General features: G+C 42.7%; 1 protein-coding gene and 1 pseudogene across 1 annotated transcript in view; one reads left to right on the forward strand and one right to left on the reverse strand.

The window, feature by feature from the left end:
• Positions 1-20,592: 20,592 nt before the first annotated feature.
• On the reverse strand, positions 20,593-20,729 carry LOC148352192 (U2 spliceosomal RNA; annotated as a pseudogene).
• Positions 20,730-21,334: 605 nt separating this feature from the next.
• Positions 21,335-23,503, forward strand: part of slc4a11 (solute carrier family 4 member 11) — a 123,306-nt gene continuing 121,137 nt past the window's right edge. The window contains exon 1 of the mRNA XM_088354529.1: positions 21,335-21,562. Coding sequence (XP_088210655.1) covers positions 21,526-21,562 — 37 coding nt within the window. The 5' untranslated portion in view covers positions 21,335-21,525. The remainder of the gene's footprint in view (positions 21,563-23,503) is intronic.

The following is a 23,503-nucleotide window of genomic DNA, read 5'->3' on the forward strand; positions in this document are numbered from 1 at the left end:
CACCAAATTTGACCTGGGACCAGGTAAGGCCTTATGCATTTGTACCAGCTGTTTTCCAGCTAAGATGTCCATGCTACACTCATCTTGCATGTCCATCCATCCATCCATGATCTGCACCGCTTATCCTCGGTAGGATCGCGGGGGTGCTGGAGCCCATCCTGGTCATCTTCGGGCAGTGGGCAGGGTTGTCGCAGGGTACACAGAGACGGAAAACTCAGTCACTTATTCCCACCTAGGTACAATTTGAACTGGCCAATTAACCTGACATGCATGTTTTGGGGATGTGGGAGGAAACCGGAGTGCCCGGATTAAACACAGGCAGGAGAACATGCAAAATCCACACAAGGAGTCTGCGGTAACTGGACTTGAAGCCTGAACCTCCGCACCGTGGGGCTGCGCACTTAGCACACACCTATCGTGCCGCCTTCATTTTGCATGTGATTGCAAAAAAAATATCAGGCGAGAATAAAAGCCTACTATTTCTGTGTGTTCCAACTTAGATTGCGCGTGTCAGTCGCACTTGCAGTGATGATTTCAGTTTGGGACAACACTTCAGAGTGTTACCTTTCAAAAGAGACCAACACCAGCATTCAATTTACTTAGATACGTCTTGGTTTGAGATTTTTAGGTGACTTTTATAAGATTATTAAGAGGTGAAAGGTGATTTGATTCCGGTAATCAGGCAGGCCTACTAGTTACTCAATTTAAAAAGAAATAACCATTTTTAAAAAATGGACACAAGAATAGACAGATTAATCGATAATTAAAATCACCGTTAATTGCAGCCCGAGTTTGTTGTTCCTGCATAGGCCACGCCCCCTCCGCACGCACTGCCTCCCATTCGGTACTGCGGTCACAACTAAACTTGTGCATTTAAGCAGATCCCCTGATTTCAGTATTTTAACTCGTATAGTGGTAAATACAGCTTTGATGCGTGTATATGGTAGGGAGAATATGAGTTGGGAGAAATTCTTGTACTCTTGTGCTTGAGACAGAGCCACTGTAATTGTATTGAGTGGTACTTTGATTGTCACGGTTGCCATGGTGCCCAATTGGTCCCCGCTGTATGGCTCAGGTTCTGTCACGGATGCCACGGCGCTCAATTGGCCCCGCCCATGGACACCAGCTGAAACGCGATGACAGATTGGTCCTTGACTACTTAAACGCTGTCTTGTGATTCGCCTGGTGTCGTAGCGTCTGCTAAACTCTGTTGTGATACGTCAAGCCCTGTGAATCCCCGTTTTGCCTGTGTTTTTGCTCTTGTTTTGCCAAGCCCTGTGAATCCCCGTTTTTGCCTGTGTTTTGCTCCTGTTTTGTTCTCGCCCCGATCTGTTTGATTTTGACCACTTCCTCGTTCCGATCAATCTACTTCCGCGTCCAACGATCCCCGGATCCAGTGTGCGCTCATTCCTCTTCTCCGCAATAAACTGTGAGTAACGTTACGCGAGTGGGTTCTGCTTCCCTTTTCCTGTCCTGGTCCTGACATTGATACTCGTTTACATTGTAACACGCTACTCCCAACACTGTTGATGAGCCATTGGGAAGCCATATCTGCCATCACTGCCACACCGGGAACACGACAGGGGCGGCCATTCCGAATGCGCCACGACATTGGCATCCTAATGAGGGGTGCGCGTCGTCCTCCAGCAACCCCCACCCCCCCACGCCGCAAGGGCAAAAAGGACAGCACAACTCCGCAGTCCCCGTCTGGACTGCTGATCGATTTTGGGTATTGTACAGAAGCGACAAACTCAGAGCCTTGGAACCGTCACACGTTCTCAAAGCAGCTACCCCCCCCCACCCTCTCTCACCCAAAAATGGCGCGAAGGGACGTCAACGTTTCCACTGTGCGATATCCTCGCAACTTCTAATCCGCTTTCGCCATCAGTTTTTATCTTTCATGCTTTGAAATCGTTGTGTAAGTGGACGGAGATCAGCAAAGTAAGGATTTCAATCCTCTGGGGATGATAAAAGGGGGTGCGCTAAATCGCTGGGGATTTTGCTGTGCGGAGTGGGTATATTTAGGGAGTGTGTCTAACAGTTTTCCAACATTTTAGCGGATTTTAAAGAGGTGGTGTGAATTTGGGGATTTATAGAGTGTTCCTTTTTGGACTTTTGGAAAAGCGAAGAACCATGTTTGTCAGTGTTTGTGGATTGTTATTTTCATTTTTAAAGGTGATGCCCCAACCTATCGGGGGGCTTTTGAAAGAAATGGTCTGGATTCTGTCCTATTTCGTTAGGGTGCACCAAATCTGTCCTGATTTTGCAATACAGTGTGTAATCCATTCATCCATCCATCCATTATCTGCACCTCTCATTCTCAGTAGGGTCGTGGGGCTGCTGGAGCCCATCCCAGCTGTCTCCGGGCAGTGGGCAGGGGACACCCTAAACTGGTTGCCAGCCAATCGCAGGGCACACAGGGACAGACAATTCGCTCGTTCATTCACACCTAGGGGCAATTTGGACCGGCCAATTCACCTGACATGCATGTTTTCGGAATGTGGGAGGAAACCAGAATGCCCGGAGGAAACCCATGCAAGCACGGGAGAACATGCAAACTCCACACAGTAGGTTTGATCTCATGACCTCAGAACTGTGCCGCACACGCGTTAACCACTGCCCCGCCGTGATGCCCACAGTGTGTAATGTTTATCAAATTTCTATAAATTTATATGCATTTTGTTAATTTCTTTCCCCTTCTTATAAGGCAGGGTTTGTATGGGTGCTTGAAATCCTTAAATGCTTGAAATTTAATGTTGTGTTTTCAAGGTGAGGAAAACGTTGACTTTTGGGTGAAGTACTTGCTTGAAATTGATGCCATTACCATGTTTCTTGGCAGTCCGACTCATTAGCACCCGTGACAAATATTTCAAATTACAGCTCATTTTCCTCTCGCGCTTCTCTCACTGTTGTCTTGCGGGCCAAATTTAAACCATTGGTGGGCCTGATCTGGCCCGCGAGCCGCCTGTTTGACACCTGTGCAGTAAGGGGATATGGCTCTGGTATGTATATATATATATATATATATATATATATATATATATATATATACCGTATTTTCCGCACTATAAGGCGCACCTAAAAGCCTTTATTTTTTTCAAAAGCTGACCATGCGCCTTATAATACAGTGCGCCTTATATATGGATCAATATTAAGTCGCAAAGTCTTGCAACTAAGGCAAGCAGCCGCCGACTCAATTTTCCCCCGAAGGCGAAGTCGTCCGCGGTGTATGCTGGGATTTATATACCGGCGTTTCATTTCCTAACCAATGTGTCAATCATCATTTGAATCAGTCACTATTGGCTAAAGTTATTCGAAGGTAAAGGGGGCGGATCCTTTTTATCATTTACAGGCTCGCATAGGCTAAAGGGGCAAAACAAAGCCTGCAATTGGCCGAAAAAGATGAATGTGAATCACACGTTGGGTTGCACTACGGCATAGAGAAAACATTTTTTACTATTTTGTATTTGTAAATATTTTACTCTCCTGGATTTACTACACTCACGGTTGTAAGAAGACCATAATTACGTATCATTATTGAACGTGATGGCTGCAAGAGAACTTAGGTTAGCTATGCGGCTTTATATTTTCCCGGTATCTCGTTTTAGAACGATCTTGATGTTTCTGTGATGAGTCTATTTTTAAACTAAATTCAATTCAAAGTGTTTATTGTCATATGCACAGTAAAGAACCCAGTTTCCCTGCACAATAAAATTCTTACTTTGCTGTCCAGACAGTTGCCAACAAAAAATAAAATGGAAACTAAGAAATATTTGGCATTTCTTGAATCCCAAGACTTTAACATTCCGAATGATGCATTTGAGTAATTGGTGACATGGTACAGACACTGTTTCCGTACATGTCTGAGACACGTATTTGCTTCTTTGCAAGCTTTGGGAATGTTAAGGGGGTAATAAGTTGGACTGAACTATCTGACTGTTTTGCCGACGTTCCCATTGTAGTGCCTTATAATCCGGTGCGCCTTATGTATGGAAAATATAGGACCAAAAACTAATTTTTGGGGGTGCGCCCTATAACCCGGTGCGCCTTATAGTGCGGAAAATAAGGTGTGTATATACAAAAGTCAATTCCATTGAAGTTGGGAAAAAGTTTAAAATGTCAGTAAAATTAGAATAGAATGACTTGCAAACCTTTTCTAACCCATATTTAAATGAATACACCACAAAGACAAGATTATCCATGTTCAAACTCATAAACTTTATTTCCATAAGCAAATAATGATAAACTTAGAATTTTATAATTGCAACAAGTGCCAAAGTAGTTGGGAAAGGGGCTTCTTCACCATTGTGTTACATCACCTTTCCTTTTAATAACACTCAATAAACGTTTAGGAAGTGAGGAGACTAGTTGTTGAATCGTTGATAGTGGAATCCTTTCCCATTCTTGCTTTATGTACAGCTTCAGCTGTTCAACAGTCCGGGGTCTCCTTTGTCTTATTCTGCGCTTTATAATGCGCCACACATTTTCAATGGGAGACAGGTCAGGACTGCAGGCAGGCCAGTCAAGCACCCGCACCCTCTTACTACGAAGCCACGCTGTCGTGAGACGTGCAGTGTGTGGCTTGGCATTATCCTGCTGGAAGAAGCAAGGGCGCCCATGGTAAAGATTCTGTTTGGATGGCAACATACTTTGTTCCAAAACCTGAATGTACTTTTCTGCATTAATGGTGCCTTCACAGATGTGCAGGTTACCCATTCCTTGGCCACTCATGCACCCCCATACCATCACAGATGCTGGCTTTTGCACTTTGCGTGCATAACAGTCTGGGTGGTTCTGTTCTTCTTTGGACCGGAGGACACGACGTCCACAATTTCCAAACACAATTTGGAAAACTGACTCATCAGACCACAGAACACTTTTCCACTTTGTATCAGTCCATTTTAGATGGGCTCGGGCCCAGAGAACCCTGCGGCGTTTCTGGATGTTGTTGATGAATGGCTTACGCTTTGCAACATAAAGTTTTAACCCACACTTACGGATATAGCGTCGAACTGTATTGACTGACAGTGGTTTTCCAAAGTGTTCCTGAGCCCATGTGGTGATGTCCTTTACACATTGATGTCGGTTCTTAATGCAGTGCCGCTTGAGGGCTCGGAGGTCACGGGCATTCAATAATGGTTTACGGCCATGCCGTTTACGCACAGTGATTTCTCCAGATTCCCTGAACCTTTTCACAATATTATGGACTGTAGATGATGATATCCCTAAATTCCTTGCAATTGTACTTTGAGGAATGTTGTTTTTAAACTGTTCAACAATTTGCTCACGCAGTTGTTCACAAAGAGGTGAACCTCGCCCCATCCTTGCATGTGAATGACTTAGCTTGTTCGGGTCTCCCTTTTTTATACCCAGTAACAACTCTCACCTGTTCCTAATTCATCTGTTCACCTGCAAATAGTTGGTTGATTTCCATTCATCCACTTTCTGAGTAGTTATTGACACCTGTCCCAACTATTTTGGCACGTGTTGCTGTCATCAAATTACAGAGTTGATGATTTTCTCCCAAAACAATAAAGTTTATGAGTGAAGACAATAAATATGTTGTCTTTGCTGTGCATTCATTTAAATATGGGTTGAAAAGAATTTGCAATTTACTTGGATCAATTTTTATTTGCAATTAACACACTTTCCCAACTTCATTGGAATTGAGTTTTGTATATATATATATATATATATAGGGCAGCACGGCGGCGCAGTGGTTAGCGCGTGTGCGGCACAGTTCTAAGGTCTTGGGATCCTCCTGTGTGGGTTCAAATCCAGCTATCGGACTTCCTGTGCGGAGTTTGCATGTTCTCCCCGTGCTTGCGTGGGTTTCCTCCGGGCACTCCGGTTTCCTCCCACATTCCAAAGACATGCATTTCAGGTGGATTGGCCGGTCCAAATTGTCCCTAGGTGTGACTGAGCGAGTGAGTTGTCTGTCCCTGTGTGCCCTGCGATTGGCTGGGAACCAGTTCAGGGTGTCCCGTGCCCACTGCCCGATGATTGCTGGGATGGGCTCCAGCACCCCGCGACCCTACTGAGGATAAGCGGTGCAGAGGATGAGATGTTTACTATTTTGTGTACTTGTTAGATTTTTATCGCGCGCATATAAGCACTTTTCTCTTTGCTGATGGTGCCTTTTTTTTCCTTTTTTTTTTTGGGGCGGGCCCTGTTTGTTTTGGTCCTAATCGGGGTCACACGGCGTCTCCGGAGGCGTGTATCCAAAGGTCCGGCCGCGCACCTTATTGCTTTCTCTCGGCGTCGGTGATTCATCACGCCGGCTAACACACTCGGCGAGAGCCTGGGGCATCCCGCACGCGCCCCGCTGTCGACCACTTGCTGCAGGCGGCTCTCCCGACCGAGGCGTTATCAGCCAAAGCCCGGTGCAGGATATGAAGGCGTCGGGCAGTAGCTCACGCGCTGCCGCTGATGTGTTTAGGCGTGATAAAAGTGGATTTAAAGGCTAACTTGTGCGCTACGTTAGGGCTCATGTGATGCTGATGTCAGAAGATGGAAATGAAACGCTCACATGACTGCATGCGGCGCATTCATTTGTATGTCTTTTTGTTTTGCTCGGTTTTTCAACGGCACACTTGAAATATTTGAGATGAAAAAAACATGTTCCTGTTCCTGGGAACAATTCATATTTGATGCGATGCTTTGATGTACTGCATTCGGTACATGCCTTCCATATCAATGTTCTTTTTTTAGGACCTGCTAGCTAACCTACTGTATGGTTTATTTTGTTGGTTGGTTTAATGATGAGTCGAATGATGAATCCATTACTAACCAACCACTCAAATTCTAATTTTCCGAAACAATGGTTCTCCTCAAATGACCTAAATCAATCAAGTATTTGACCTAGCAACTACCCCACTAAGGGATAACCAGGACAAGTCAAGTCACGTCATGTTTATTTGTAGGGTTACTTTAACTTGATTACTTTCAATTACTTTTGGATTACTCCAATCCCAAATATGCTAATAAAAAACGAAAGAAACTAAATAGGAATAAAATGATGACTCACAACACGTGGTAAGCTTTCTCTCCTGGCTTTGATCTCCGGCAAAACTAACATAAAATGCGACAGAAACAATAAATAAATCGAAACAGCTTGCTAACATCATTTTTGCCGTTCCAGTGTTCCGTTACTCCCCAAGCCTGCACAAAATTTAGTAATTTTATTCATATTTAGTTTCTTTTGTCTTTTATTAGCATATTTGGTATTGGAGTAATCCAAAAGTCATTGAAAGTAATCCAGTTAAAGTAACCCTACCCAACCCTGTTTATTTGTATAGCCCTTAATCACAAAGAGTCTCAAAGGGCTGCACAGTTGTGTGATCAAACTTTCTTGTCTTAGTTAAAAGCCTCGCTGCAGCATTTTGTACTAGCTGAAGGCTCTTGATTTTGGACTTCGGGAGACCGGAGAGTAGGGCATTACAGTAATCGAGACGGGAGGTAACAAACGCGTGAATTATAATCCCCGCATCCGACTGAGACAGCATAGGGCGAATGTTAGCAATGTTGCGAAGATGGAAAAAAGCTGTAATATTCTTAACGTGTGTTTGAAATGATTGGGGTCAAATATGACACCAAAATTTTGGACTGAGTCTCTCTGGGTGATATTACATTTGTCAATGTTCAGAGTAGTTTTTGAGAATAAGTCGCGGCATTTAGATGGACCAATAATTAACATTTCGGTCTTTTCAGAGTTAAGGCGCAAAAAGTTGAGTGACATCCACTCTTTTATCTCAGTGAGGCAGGCCTCCAAATTTCTACAGATTTCTCCATCGGAAGATATAGTTGAGTGTCATCTGTGTATCAATGGAAACTGATATTATACTTGCGATTAATATCACCTAATGGAAGCATGTAAATGCTGAAAAGAAGGGGGCCAAGTACTGAACCCTGCGGAACACCACAGGTAACACTATAGGGCTCAGATGTCATTTCACCATATTTAACACAGTGCGTCCTATCTGAGAGGTAGGATCTGATCCATAAGAGGACTGTTCCTGAGAGACCAATCCATTTTTCCAACCGTTCTAGTAAGATTATATGGTCCACAGTGTCAAAGGCAGCACTAAGGTCCAGTAGCAGCATGAGTGATGAAGCGCTGGATTCCATTGCCAGTAGAAGATCACAACTAATCCAGAAATTGTAACAACTCTTACAACTGACCATTTTTGTTATCCATAATGTTCAATTTACCAAAATGTCTATCCAAACCTATTCAAATACCACCTCTCCAGTCTGATCTTTTTTACCAAGCCAACTTGAACTCAGTGGTTTACGTAAACTAGTCAACCCAGTCTAACATAACACACTATTAATGGTTTAACAATAACACAAAGTCAACAAACTAAAACAGAGAACATGAGTGAAATGGGGCCTAAGAACAAGCATTTGATCAAGTGACTGACCTTGTAAGAGTTCATTAGCAAATCCAATCCATAATTCGTAACTCTTAAACCACTTTTCCAACTAACAACGTTTGTTAATCCAATATTGTATGTCCACATTCAACCAAACCTGTTCAAATAACTAACGTTACCGGTTAGATCTGTTTTACAAAGCCAACCAGTTCATTTTAACCTGTCTAACAAGTCCTTAGGGATACATTTTAACAAGTAAACCCAGTCCAACCCATCACACTATTTAGAGCTAACCAACCACCCAAAGCTTTACGAACTAACAATCAGGCTAACAAACCAAGCTTTTAATTAAGCAACTAAGAGAGAACCTGTTCAACAAATTCAGAAAATCCTATCACCTCAACCACTCTTCAAACTGTGACCACATTTGTTAATCCATTACTGTATGTCCAACTAACCAAAACATCCAACCAAACCTGTTCAAATAACCAACCTCTTTAGTCTGATGAGAGTACTAGTCTTACTTTACCTGTCTAACCTGTCCCTAGCGATATACTTAAATAAGCAAACCCTGTCTAACACATCTCACTTGCAATCAGATGAGAATAACCAGGCCACAGAGCCCAACGGGTCTTTTTCACTAATCAACCGGGCTAAGCAAGCCAACATGTCTAACCAATTCCTAACTCATCAAACAAAAACAGCCAGCCAATACACTAACAAAAACCACCCCAGTAAATCTTAACCAACCAACCAAATAAACAAATCCAAATAAAGTAATTATGTACAATCAGTCTTAAGAAACCAACATGTGCTACCCAAAGTTTATATACCACTGTGAACTAACAACCCAAATAAATCCCATCGGTCTAACCCAGGGGTCGGGAACCTACGGCTCAAGCCACCTATGGCTCTTTTCATGAGTACATATGGCTCAGAGATGAAATGCTACTTATGCAAATTTCCTCCATCGCATTCCAAATCCGATAAGCGCCACGTTGAAGCAATGCTGCCAAACGAGTCGGTATAGTCTAGTATTTAAAGGGCACAGTCTCGACTACAATTTACAGTCAAGGTGTGACACCAAGAGACCCTGTTTTGGCTGTATGCCGCTAAGTTACCCTTTATATGGAAGCTCATTAAATAATGTATGTTCACTGTCAAGAAACTTCATGATTAAAAACCCATAGAACTAACTGAAACCTCACCAAAACGCCAGCAAAGCACACAGAGCAATTTAATTGGGTGAGCAGTACACACAGCACTCTCCCTCACACTGCGCTTATTGAAAATGCATCTATTAGTTTTTGGGTGACATTTTTTTACAAAATAACTTTTCTTGCACGTTGTTTTGAAACCATTATCTGCAACAAAAATGACAGTCAAAATGAGCCTCAACAATCTTAAGTAAAAGTGGTATGTTCGTTGATAAATACGTTGGAATCCTAGTTTGCAGCATTTTGGGACATATTTACAAAATACTTTGCTCGCACCTTGTTTTGAAACCATTATTTAGGACTGAACGGAAAGTCAAGAGGAGCCTTTACACTCTTACGGGAGGGAGACACATTTTAGAAGATATATTACTGATATGGAACACAGGCTCCGAAATAATTAATGTTTTATACAATTCATCAAATTTTTGGATGTAATAGTGAAATAAAATGTGCTGAAAAACTAGCTTTTGTCTGGAGAGCAGGTTTGGCGGTTTTGCTTGTCTTAATATACATGGTATGGCTGTTTTAAAAAAAAAAAAAAAAAAATCGGAATATTTTGTTGTTACTGCTGCATGCATCTGTCATGGTTGCCATGGCGCCGAAATTGGCCCCGCCTTTGTGTGTCATAGTTGCCATGGTGCCCAATTAGCCCTGCCCGTGTGGTGCCAGCTGAGGCTCGTTGAGAGATCGACTTTCTGTTTATATAATGAACCAGACGTGGGTTCTGACTCGGTCCTGTATTCCTGTGATATCTCCAGTCCGGTATTGTTCCTGTTTATTTTTGTCCTGTTTAATTTCAGGTTCCAGTTTAGTTTCAGTCTCTTTTTGTCTTGTTTATTATTTTCTCCAGTTTTGGTTCAGTCTAGTTTCTCCTGTTAATTTTCGATATCCTGATCCGTTATCTATCCTGTCTGTCACTTCCTGTCCGGTATCGACCCCATCCGTCCGATATCAACTCGGGCAATTGGAATCAGTCTCGTCGGTCTTTGGCTTCCGGTCTTTCCACGCCGAACGTGCACGACTCCGCATTTCCTGTAAAATAAAGGCTTGTGTGAGAACGTCACGCATTTGGGTCCTGATTGTGTCCTGGTTCTGACAGCGTCGAAAAGTTTCCGACCCCTGGTCTAACCCACCCAATTTAACTTGTTCATTCCATCAAAGCAACTATAAGCAACTGGTACGTCCTTACCAATCACATTACAAACTGTCGTATTTTCCCTTACAAAATACAAACTAATCTTACACCATATTTTTTTTTCAAACATGTTTATGTAGTTTAACTCGTTATATTGTACACGTGTTTCGTGATATCATATATATTGTTAATGAACATTTTGTTGTGAGATAACGAGTTGCTCGACATGAATGAGGTTTATAAAAAAAAGAAGAAAATGAAGTAGCTTATACGTTCACTGCAGAAGGAAAAAATACATGCAAATATAATTAAGTAGAATAATACATTTTCTTATTCAAATTATTAATTCATTTTCTGCATTAAATTATTGTTGGTAATATACTGTTTAAAGGGATAACCACAAACCTGTCTTTTTTCATTTTCTCCTTTCATACTTCCTTTTTTTCTTAACTTCTATATACAACATAAACATTTGTAATATAATGCATCAAAGCAAGTGAGCCGTTGGAGAGCCGGCTCTTTTTAATGAGTTGAGCTGAAAAAGCCTGTTCTCTAAAGAGAGACGGACTTCCTTTCACTACATCAAACCGCTCGCTTCGTTTGCAACGAAAAAAACGATACCGCGATAGAGGCTACCGCGGCGAACTCGTTTAACTTAATTGATTTGGTGATACACCGGTGATAGTCTGTGTATACTAGATGGTACCCATAATTGACAAATTTGTGTTTTTGCGTACAGATTTTCTTGTACGTTGTACACGTCTTAAAATGCATAATGAATGGTACTTTGTACGGCAAAAACGTACAGGTTGACAGGTATGTAGAAACCTATGGTAAAGTGTTATACAATGCATCCCAAAATAGCCCAGATAAAAACATCAAAATCAAAAAATAATATACAGTAAGTACTTCTTCTGTATAATAAATGTGTATATGCTTAAATTGCATTATAAATAAATAGAGATGTAAAGCAGGGGTCTTAGAAACAAATTACTGTATTTGGTAGGCCGGAGCTAGGGCCTGAGTGAGGTTTTGCTAAATTAGGTGTTTTTTTTTCACAAGAAAATCTTTGATAAAAACACTCCAATTTTCTTAAATATCTTTATGTACATATATAAAGAATTATTATGAAAATAAATCTTTCAATCAGTCATGAATTAAACCATAATTCATGCGGGCTACACTCCTGATAAAATAAAAAAAAAAAGCATTTAATTCAGCTATGTTCTGATATGACTTGAACTGGTCAAGTGGAGTACCGGGTGGATGCAGAGGGAGGGATTCATATTTGAAACTGCTTTTCAACCTTCCACTGTCATTATTTAATCGCCTCCTTATTTTTAATAATAGTCCCGATCATCGATTGGTTACGGCCATACAACTTTGTGAAGATAGTGATTTAAGTGCCCTCTGTGTATTTCTTGATAATAGTATTTCCTTTAACAGTTATCATATTTTTGCTTTGGGACCCATCTCATCTCATTGGCTACACCGTTTATCCTCAGTAGGGTCGCGGGGGTGCTGGAGCCCATCTCAGCAATCATCGGGCAGTGGGCAGGGGACACCCTGAACTGGTTGCCAGCCAATCGCAGGGCACACAGGGACAGACAACTCACTCGCTCTGTCACACCTAGGGACAATTTGGACCGGCCAATTCACCTGAAATGCATGTTTTTGGAATGTGGGAGACAACCGGAGTGCCCGGAGGAAACCCACGCAAGGACGGGGAGAACATACAAACTCCGCACAGGAAGTCTGGAGCTGGATTTGAACCCATGCTGCCCTGCTTTGGGACCCTTTGCGGATATATACAGGAAAGAAAATACAGTATTGTATCGCCGACTCGCAAAGTGTTTACGAGTCACACGAGATTCTGAACTCAATGAAGCAAGCGAAAGTGTCATGATTACCATAATAAACGTACCGTATTTTCCGCACTATAAGGCGCACCTAAAAGCCTTTATTTTTTTCAAAAGCTGACCATGCGCCTTATAATACAGTGCGCCTTATATATGGATCAATATTAAGTCGCAAAGTCTTGCAACTAACTTGCAGCCGCCGACTCGATTTTCCCCCGAACGCCAAGTAGTCCGCGGTGTATGCTGGGATTTATTTACCGGCGTTTCATTGGCTAACCAATGTGTCAATCATCATTTGAATGGATCACTATTGGCTAAAGTTATTCGGAGGTCAAGGGGAGGATCCTTTTTATCATTTACAGGCTGGCATTGGCTTGAACGGCAAAACAAAGCCTGCAATTGGCCAAAAAAGACGTGTCAATCATCAGTTGAATCGATCACTATTGGCTAAAGTTATTCGGAGGTCAAGGGGCGGATCCTTTTTATCATTTACAGGCTGGCATTGGCTTAAACGGCAAAACAAAGCCTGCAATTGGCCGAAAAAGATGAATGCGTATAGCACGTGGCTGACGGCATACATAAAGCATTTTTTTACTATTTTGTATTTGTAAATATTTTATTCTCCTGGATTTACTAAACTCACGGGTATAAGAGGACCACGGCTGCACATTATTATGAACACAACGACTTCGGTAAGCTACTTTGGCTATATATATTATCCCTCTATCTTGTTTCAGACTGAACTCGATGTTTCTGTGATAAGCGGTGCAGATAATGGATGGAATGGAGTGTCTATTTTTAAATTAAACTCAATTCCAAGTGTTTATTGTCATATATACAGTAAAGTTGCGAGCAAAAAAGAAAATAGAAACTAAGGAATGGTTGGCATTTCTTGAATCCCAAGACTTTAACCCTCCGAATGATTGAACGATGCATTTGAGTGACATCGTACGGACACCGCATCCGCACATGTTCTCGACACGTATTTGCGTCTTTGCAAGTTTTGGGAATGTTAAGGGGGTAATAAGTTGGACTGAACCATCTGACTGTTTTGTCCACGTTCCCATTGTAGCGCCTTATAATCCGGTGCGTCTTATGTATGTCAAAAATAGGACCAAAAACTATTTTTTCGGGGTGCGCCTTATAGTGCGGAAAATACGGTACTTTGTACGGCAAAACCGTACAGGTTGACGGGTATGAAATAACAACAAACTCAATCTTTGGTTCAACTTGATTTTTGCCAAGATGTGGTTAATGAGACTGATTTGTCCAACTGACATGAGAGACACTTGACAGGCTTAGAAATCATCTCCAGGAGCTTCCTGTCTGTCGACTGACAATACGAGGAGACGGTAAAACGACAGCGAGGGTCCACTTAACGGCAGCTGGTGCCGGCAGGCCGGGTCGCACGGCCAAAGCTAACTCTGCCGAACCACCTAGCTCGTGCGCCGCCCCTCCCGAGGGTTGCATGCAAAAGCACTCCACGAGCGAGCGCCGGCCGTAATTCGTGTCGACATATTGGAATATTCTCAAGTGGTTTTACGGGATAACATTAGCCGCGACGCTAACGTTTTTTCACGGGATTCTTCACAGCGGCAAATGTGCCCGCAGGCTGGCGTGGATAAGCAACAAGAAGCATGAAAAGCCTTCTGGAAGGTCAATTCAGGACGTCACCGTTTATGAGGGACATTTTTTCAACGCTTTCTGTAGTGACGGGATCCAACGTCCATAAACATGAAAGCACGGGTATAAATAGCCCTCGCTACTTTGTTGTTTTGTACTTTGCGGCCTCGGTTCATTGCAGGTTGAAAAATATTTCACGATCCATTATCCTATATTTGTGCGGGAGGGGCTTCCAGAGCACATTTTTCTCCGGCTTGGCAGCTCTTTTTTTTACTCTTCAATTCACCAAAAAGTGAACTGCACTCGTTCTGCCGAGATACATTATCTCTGATTACATATTGTTGCAGGTGGGGACCGGCAGAGAGCACTTGGCCTGGAAGTTCTTATTTCCCTTTACTGTATTTCCTCCGCGCAGGACGGCAGCACTGTGGTTAGCCCGTGTGCGGCACAGTTCTGAGGTCATGAGATGGAACGTTTCTGTGTGGAGTTTGCATGTTCTCCCCGTGCTTGTGTGAGTTTCCTCCCAGATTCCAAAAACATGCATGTCAGGTTAATTGTCCGGTCCAAATTGTCCCTAGGTGTCAATGAGGGAGTGAGTTGTCTGTCTCGGTGTGCTCTGGCAACCAGTTCAGGGTGTCCCCTGCCCACTGCCAGAAGATAGCTGGGATGGGCTCCAGCACCCCCCGCGACCCTACTGAGGATAAGGGGTGCAGTTAATTGATGGATGGATGGATATATTTCCACCTAAAATGAATTGTACTTGCAGGCTACAATCTTTTATCCCCATTCCATACTGCTGAGAGCTAGCAGAGCGCTTTTTGGGGGGGGGGGGGGTTCTCGCTTCTGAAGCGTGCTATTTTGGCCCACCTAAAATGAACTGCACTTTTTTGGCTGTGAGCCATTAGCCCCTGTGGACTATTATTGGTAGCAGGGACTGCGAGAGCAAGTGTGTGCCATGTGTGGCTTTTTTCTCTTCTTTCCACTTAAAATGATTAGCAACCACTTGGCAGTGATCCATTATTCCCGGTCAACTATTGATGTGAGCAGAGCCCGGCAGAGTGCATGCTAAAAATGGAGGAGGGCTACTTTGCGGATTTTTGCATATTGCGGGGAGAGTCTGATCCCCATTTCCTGAGATAAATCTGAGATTATAGTATACCGTTTTAAATCCCTAAATTAGGTTTCCTTATTTTTTAAGAAAAAACATTTTTTTTATTTGTAAAAAATCTTTATTCCTATGAGATCATTTTTTCCCTTAAAATATTGTAATTTTGTTGTCATACCTATTACATGAATATTGTTTACTCAATGTTATGTTTAAACTTTAGGAGACACTCAAAATAAGGAGAGAAGACATCAGTGGATTTTGAACATGCAAGGTGACCAGGGAGACGTACAAAACATTAAATTCCCATATTTTGAAGCCCTCCCCTGAGCTCCTTTTTTTAAATCCTAAAAGTTGCAAAAAAGAGATGAGCCATAAAGGTTGTGGAAATTAAAGAACAACAACAGGATTGGCTTGTAGTGATAACGATGCAATAGTCAAAACAAAAATGGCGATAATAGTCAAAATAAGGAACTGCCGTCCCATGAAACAGAATAAACGTGTCACCTTAACAAAACGGAAGTCATATTTTTGGGACAGCACTCGGTGTCGGGTAATTTTCATTTCCACCTTCATTTTTCATCACATTTATCCAGTTCATCCCACTTTCTGAGGTTTGTTTTATTGTTTTATGATTCAGACATCTTTGTTGTTTTTGGCCGTTTGTTTGTTACTTCATTAAGCATTTTTGTTATTAAATACATTCATTGTTTGAGCACTGTAAGTTTCCTTCTTCCTGCGTTTGGGTCCATCGAAAAAAATAACAATATACATATATATAATTTAGTTTTGGGGAACCCAGTCCTTCCTGGTGGTTCTTGATATTTCCTTCCTCCAACAGCTGCAACCCATCGACAACAAGCTCTAGAGACGTCTGATAATGGCCCTATTCAGTAATCAGCTGTATTGGAAGAATAGGAATTGGAAAAACGTGCAGAGCGTTTGTCCTACAAATTGGTGGAAAAAAACAAAAACCAGATTTCATTTTTGTCAAACAATAACTTTGATACAGAAGTTCCTCAATCTGTTTCAGATTGGAGGTCGAGATCTGAATTGGTCATGGTTCATTTTTCTCGTATGAGTTAATTGGTTCTGGCCCATATAAAATGAAAACCTGTGTCTAACACTTTATTACTAAATATTTAGGTAGCCGCAGCAGCATGTCAGCTTCTTCTTGTGCATCATTTTATCTAAAAGACAGTGAAATATAAGATAGATATTGTCAGAATAGAAAAAGTTAAGATTTAAGTTTCTTAGAATGATTATTAGCCCTATTACGTATCTTGAGACCCCGTATAAATAGCATACTATCTAAATGAGCAGAGAACATTGCAATTATGAGTTAGAAGCAGATGTGTTTGACCAGAAAACACTTCAAATCATGTACAGTTCCTAAATTATGCCTTATTTGGAGTATTGTATAGAAATTATTGGCGATACATACAAGAGCAAGATAGATACTTTATTCATCCCCGTAGGGAAATTCACACTTCCTGCAGTATCCCTGTGTTGAAAAATAAGATAAAAGACATAGAATACAAAAATACCCAATATAACATGTTGATATAGAGTATTTAAATAGTGCTACGGAAAATACACACCGCGATGAAAATAGGCTAATATGCAAATGTGGGTTTGGGGTTTTAATGTGGGCTTTTACTCCCCCGGGTGGAGTTAAAGAGCCTCATGGCATGAGGAAGAAATGATCTCCTCAGTCTGTCCGTGGAACAAGACTGTGACAGCAGTCTGTCGCTGAAGCTGCTCTTCTATGTAGAAAGTCTTCTTCAATTACAGAGGAAAGCTATTTAGATTGTGCGTAAAGCTGTATTTAAATGACATACAAGTTTACTGTTTATAAAATCCAACATGTTGAAATTTGAATATCGTGAAACTTAAATCAGCTCAGTGGCCTCGGGGTAGGGCCCCGAAACTGGGAGGTTGCAGGTTCAAGCCTCGGCCGGGTCATACCGAAGACTTACAACATCAGTACCCATTGCCTTCCTGCTTGGCGCTCGGTATTAGGGTTTGGAATTCTTGGGTTTGAGATGTTGAGATGTTGCAACACATCACTTGGGTTGAGTGAGGGGGCTGGGAATCCCCTCCTCTGTATCAATCTCCCTGAAAGAGTCAAAAATGTGAATGTATTCTTGAATCTAGCCACCTCCCACTTGGGGGATATGGCTCCTTTGTGTATATAATCATTATTATTAATGTACAAAGCAAGTAGGCACCACCTACCAACAAATATTCAACAGGGAATTTTGACTGATATTGTATCTGTTATCACGTGTCATGCCGCCAAGACTCATTCTCTCTTGTTCCTACTCCTCCCCACTCCTCTTGCTTTTTCCTGCTACCCACAAAGTGTAGTTAACTTGTTTTAGAGAGGTATGTTCAGGTGGAGACTTATAAATGAGCTCTTTTCATAACATTAGTTTGTCATTCAAGCATATCTGTTTGTGATTGGGAGAGAGAATAAAAAGCACACTAAACTGGTAAAGTGATGAGCTCTTATCATAACGTTAGTTCGTCAAACTGCCTCTAAAACAGGAGTGGCCACACCTTTTTAATATGTGAGCTCCGTTGAAATTCCAATTTTTGTTTTAAGTTAATTTCAGTCATGTTGGTTGTAATTTATTTTCTTTATTTGGTGTATTGTAAAAAGTTATGTAAGGATTTTGACCATTATACGGGTTGCTTCTAAGCCTAATTTCATTTCCTGCAGTGCTAGTTTTTGGTTGAAGTAAAAAAAGAGTCATGTTAGTTTAAAATTCTAATTTATTTACTGTAAGAGGTTTCAGAAAGCTATTACATTTTTTTTTATCTGAATGAATAACAGATATCCTATTTTTGTTTTGCATTATTGTAACATTTTTAAGCTTTTACAGTAAATGAATATCTGCTTCAAATATGTTATCGGCCTCCTCTTAATACTAACTATCGGTATCGGCCCCGAAAAACCCATATCGGTCCATCCCTATTGTCAAGTCACTGGTGCCCAGGTAGCGTACCTAGCTGACACGTTCCGACACGTGGCTAGCTAACGCTAACCCGCTGACGCACGGGGCCCCGGCGGCAGCAAACGGTCCAAAATGCAAAGCAGAGCCGGCGGACGTTTTCTATATGCGGAGGATGCAAATGAGCGACCTTTCGCTAGCAAGCAGCTGCGTCCAGGAGGGGATTTAGCACCGGTGACAACGCTCAACGCGCAAAATTATCTGAAATATTCACACAGGGAATTAAAATTAGGAAAAGACAGAGAGACTGTCTCTACAGGCAACCGGTAGTTGTATCTTTTATGATTTTACAATTATTGTCTTTAAGCGTACCTAATAAAGGAACTGGGCAGGCCTCCTTACACTTCAGCTGCGGGGGAAACCCTCCGAGGGTTACCCGTGCTGGCGGCCCGCCCGCCCGCCTGTCGTTTCGCTCATCCGTGATGCATTGACGGGGATGCGCGCTGGTGAGTTCCGGCACCCACTTATGCAAGCATCCCTTGCTCTCTGATACCTCCTCCAAGGCTTATTATCGATGATGATGACGATCGTCTTTGGCAGATGAAGTCCAATCGGTGGCATGACCTCGAACGTGTCGCAATTAACACTTGAAAGACCCTCAAAGAGGCTCGCCATTTACTTACTGAGTATAAAATATACAGTATATTTTCATTTTAATTACGCATTACAATGAACTGATTGGTGGGTTTCTTCAGGATTCGTACGGGTGCTTGAAATCCTTGTATTGTATTGTATTTATTCAGCCAGTATAAACCAGAAACAGAGCGAGTTGTCTGTCTCTGCGTGCCCTGCGATTGGCTGGCAACCAGTTCAGGGTGTCCCCTGCCCACTGTTCGATGATTGCTGGGACGGGCTCCAGCACCCCCGCGACCCTACTGAGGATAAGCGGTGCATCTAATGAGATGATATAATATTTACAACAAATCATTTGACACGCAAATTCTCAATAATGATAATATGATAGATTTAAAAGAATAACATTTTAATGTTGTGTTCTCAAGGTCAGGAATTGCTTCAAATATGAGTGAAGTGCTTGAAAATCTTGCCAGGTTTCTTGGCAGTCTGACTCTATAGACTACGCAATAAATTAATTTTTTTTTTAAGTATGTGAAAATGATGCCGACTCTGACATGATTATTGATGTTACTCAGCTCTCCCCGCTCATATGGCGCCAACCGCCGCGGGTTCTGATTGGATACCGATCAGTGTTTAAACCCAGTCCTGTCCCTCTCCTTTTGTCAGTCCGTCAACGAACCTCTGCCACGCAAGACGTAGGGTTCTGACTCGGTGCTGTTTTCCTGTTGGTATTTATTTTCCGGCATTGTTCCTGTTTATTTTGTCCTGTTAAATATCGGTCTCCATTTTCCCGTCTATTCTTGTCCTGTTTATTATTATCTCCAGGTTTTGTTCCTGTCTAGTGTGTGCTGTTTATTTCGATTTCCTGTTTCATTATCAATCCTGTTTGTCCCGTCCTGTCTGGTGTCAACCTCATCTGTCCGATATCTGCTCGGGCAATTGGAATCGATCTCGTCGGCCTCTGCATATTACCAACAATAATATAATGCCGAAAATGAATTCATAATTTGAATAAGAAAATGTATTATTCTATTTAATTCTATTTGCATATATTTTTTCCTTCTACAGTGAACGTCCAAGCGACTTCATTTTTTTGATAATAAACCTCATTCATGTCGAGCAACTCAGTATCGCACAACAAAATGTTCATTAACAATATAGATGATATCACAAAACACGTGTACAATACAAGTGGGACCTCGCTATTTCGTGGTTCGACGTTCGCGGGTTCAGAGCTTCGCGGGTCTAGAAAATAATAATAATGAAATAAAAAAAAATAAAAAATTTCATCATTTTTAAAGGGGCGTCGCTACTTCGTGGTTCCACGTTTGCGGGCTCAGAGCTTCGCAGGTCTGGAAAATAATAATAATAAAATAAAATAATTTTTAAAAAAAAACATTTTTTTTTAAGCGTTTTGGAAGGGGCGTCGCTACTTCGCGGATTTTCACTTTTCACTTTAACCGCGATAACCGAGAGATTACTGTATAACATGTTAAACTACATAAACACGTTTGGAAAAAAAATATGGTGGAGGGGGATTTTGTAAGGTTTATTGTTCTATATTCTTTATCAATTATCCGTTATCGGTCAATACATAATACGCTACAAAGCCAAGGGGCCGAGACACTTGCTCTCAGCCAAGAGGCCGGGTCAAGGTCCTAGCCACAGAGCCATGCAGCGATCAGTGCGAAGGCACCGTTCCCGGAGGTACTGCAATACCGGGCCGATGCGTGGAGTGGACAGAGCAAGCTCTTATTCCATCTCCGAATTGCAAAAATCAAACTGAATCAAATGAGGAGAACCACTTTCATGATCATGGTATCTCCCCTGTCAAGGTCCTGACCCGTCCATCACTCTATCTCGATACATATGGAAGCTCGGTAGCCTAGATGGTAGGGCGCCCGCTCTGAGACTGGGAGGTCGCTGGTTCAAGCCTCGGCCGAGTCATACCTAAGACTTACAACATTGGTACTCATTGCCTCCCTGCTTGGCGCTCAGCATTAAGAGTTGGAATTGGGGGGTTTGGTCACCTCATGACTAAAATGGCTGCGCCCTGTTTGGCTGCGGCTGCATCGGCTCGCTACAGTTTAACTGTACGGGTCAGGTGTATCGAGATTTCGTTCTGTGTGCATTGTTAAAAAAGAATGACAATAAAAGTAAATTCTTCTATTCTCCTTCTTATTCAAATTCAGAACTGTAAGATGATTTTGTATTTTGTAAGGGAAAATACGTCAGTTTGTAAGGGCATGGAGCCCTGGAGCGCGACAGGTACGCGATACGTAGCCCTACGTTCTCCACGTGACAAGCAGAGACCGTAAATCGTGAACGGGTCGGCACTAGGACCCGCGGAGCGCTCCCCCCTGTCAACGGCCGTCGTCTGTGTCTGGGCTGAGTCACTGCGCGCGCCCGTGTGCGCGCGCGGCAGTCGGAGTTGAGCGAGCGAAAAGGTGATGTCGCGCGCGGAGGAGAACGGCGACATGATGGGTTGACCGGAGGCCCGCGCTTTGGGGGGCGGAGGGAGGCACGGAGGCAGGCGCTCGCTGCTGGGTCGCTCCTTCGGAAAAGAGGAAGTGCGTGTCCGCGCGCACGCGTGGGTCTTTCACGCCACGCGCTCAGCCATGGAGACTAACAAAGTTCTGCATTTCGTGCCGCTGGGTAAGTCCGCCAAGACCCGCCGCCGCTGCCGCCTCCCCCCGTCAATAGGGGAGAACCTCGGGGTTCCCTCGATCCTCAATCCGGGGAGAACTCCCCCCCCCCCCCCCCCTTTTTTTTTTGCGCACTTCTCCTCCAGATGTTAGTTGATTCTCTCCATTCGCAACTGACTCATGTTTGACTTTTCCTGCTTAGAGGTCCTCCTCCAGAAAGACCCCCCCCCCCTTTATTAATTTATTGAAAGAAAGCCCCCCCACACAACTACACCCCCCCCCCCCCCCCCACAAAAGTCCTACCTGGCCTTGGAGAGCAGCTGGAATGCGGACCGAAAACCAATAAGGCACTTTGGCGTGCGCGCGCTTCTCACTACGCGCGTGCGAGTTCTCGCACGTGCTCGGTGCGCGGCGTGGAGAAATTTTCGTGTCGTGGGGTTTTGCAATAGTGATGAGTTCAATGGGAATCGGGTTTGCGCGTTTCGGGGAGATTGCGCAATTTGCGACGGAGTGTGCGTGATGCTCATAGTGTAATTAGGGCCGCGAGTGTGTGTTATGGTCGTATATTCGGGGGTCCTGCGCGTGCGTGAGTGTTTTTTTGCATAGCGTGTGCGTGTAGTAATTTTTGTGGAGTGGAGTTTTTCAATTGGGGGATTGTGCGCAAATTGTGTGCGTCATTGAGTGGAATTGGGGCCTTGGGTGTGTATTAGGGGTCTAGTGTGTGTATGTGTTTGTTGCTTTTATGTATCCAACGTGTAGTGCGTGTAAAAAATGTGCGTGAAGTTGCGTTTTTCAATGGTTTGGGGTATTTATTTTGGGGAAATATTGGGTGCGATGCTCATGCGTGGAGTTGGGGCCTTGAGTGTGTGTTAATATCGTGCATCAAGGGTATCGAACATGTGTCAGATATGAACGTGCGTGTTCGAGCACGTGCGTAGAATTTTTATGTGCATTCACATTTTTCAACCGTATTGAATTCAATGAGGATATTGTACTAAAGCAGGGGTGTCAAACTCATTTGAACTCGGGGGGCCACACGATAGAACAAACATTCTGTCGGGGGCCGCACTAGAAGAATAAAGAGAAAGAAAAAAAGAGATAAAGAAATAAGAGAAAGAGGGAGGGAAAAGGAGAGAGGGCGGGACTAAGAAAGAAAAAGAGAAAGGGAGAGAGCGTAAGAAACTAAAGATAAAAAGTCGTGAGTGAGGGGGGAAAAGAAAGGCAGAGGGAGAAAGAAATCCAAAGAGAAATAGAAAGACAGAAGGAGAGAAAAGAGAAAAGAAAGCGCGAAGGGTATGAAGAGAGAAAGAGAAAAGAGAGAAAAGGAAAAAAGGAAGTTAGAGCAAATGAGGTTAAAAGACACAGAGAGAGAAAGACAAAGAGCAACAAAGGAAGATAAAAAGACAGAGTGTAAGAGACAGAGACAGAGTGGGAGAAAATGGGTGGAAAAGAAAGAGTGAGTGAGAGAGAGAGAGAGAAATAAATACAAGTACAGTGTCTTTGTGAGAGGCACCTGACTTTGGCATCATCAAGTTGACATATTTCAACTTGCAGCTTGTTTTTCTCTTGCACTTCTCTGAGTGTTGTGTCGCCTGTTTGACACTAAAGTGTGATAATGTGTTGTGAAACTCCTTCGTGTAATTGAGGCTTCGAGTGTGTGTGTTAAATGGATATTGTGTAATATTTGACCTCAGATGTTGTTTTGTTGTGTTGTGAAACAGTTACGAGTGCTGAAAGGCAAAATACAAACTACAAGGACTCAAATGATCATAGAGCACCGTTTTTCCTTCTTCTCTTAATGCCCAGCCGTTTGTGAATAAAAGAGGGGGAAAAAGCATAAAAACTTTAGGTGAAACTAAGGAAACGGTAGAAAATTAAAGAAACCGAAAAAACCATGAAAAGAAGCAAAAACAAAGCAAAAATATAAAAAAAACAACAGAATCTGAAGATG

This window comes from Urocampus carinirostris, chromosome 15, assembly GCF_059441175.1.
Source record: "Urocampus carinirostris isolate Australia breed hairy pipefish chromosome 15, RoL_Ucar_1.0, whole genome shotgun sequence".
NCBI classification, from domain to species: domain Eukaryota; kingdom Metazoa; phylum Chordata; class Actinopteri; order Syngnathiformes; family Syngnathidae; genus Urocampus; species Urocampus carinirostris.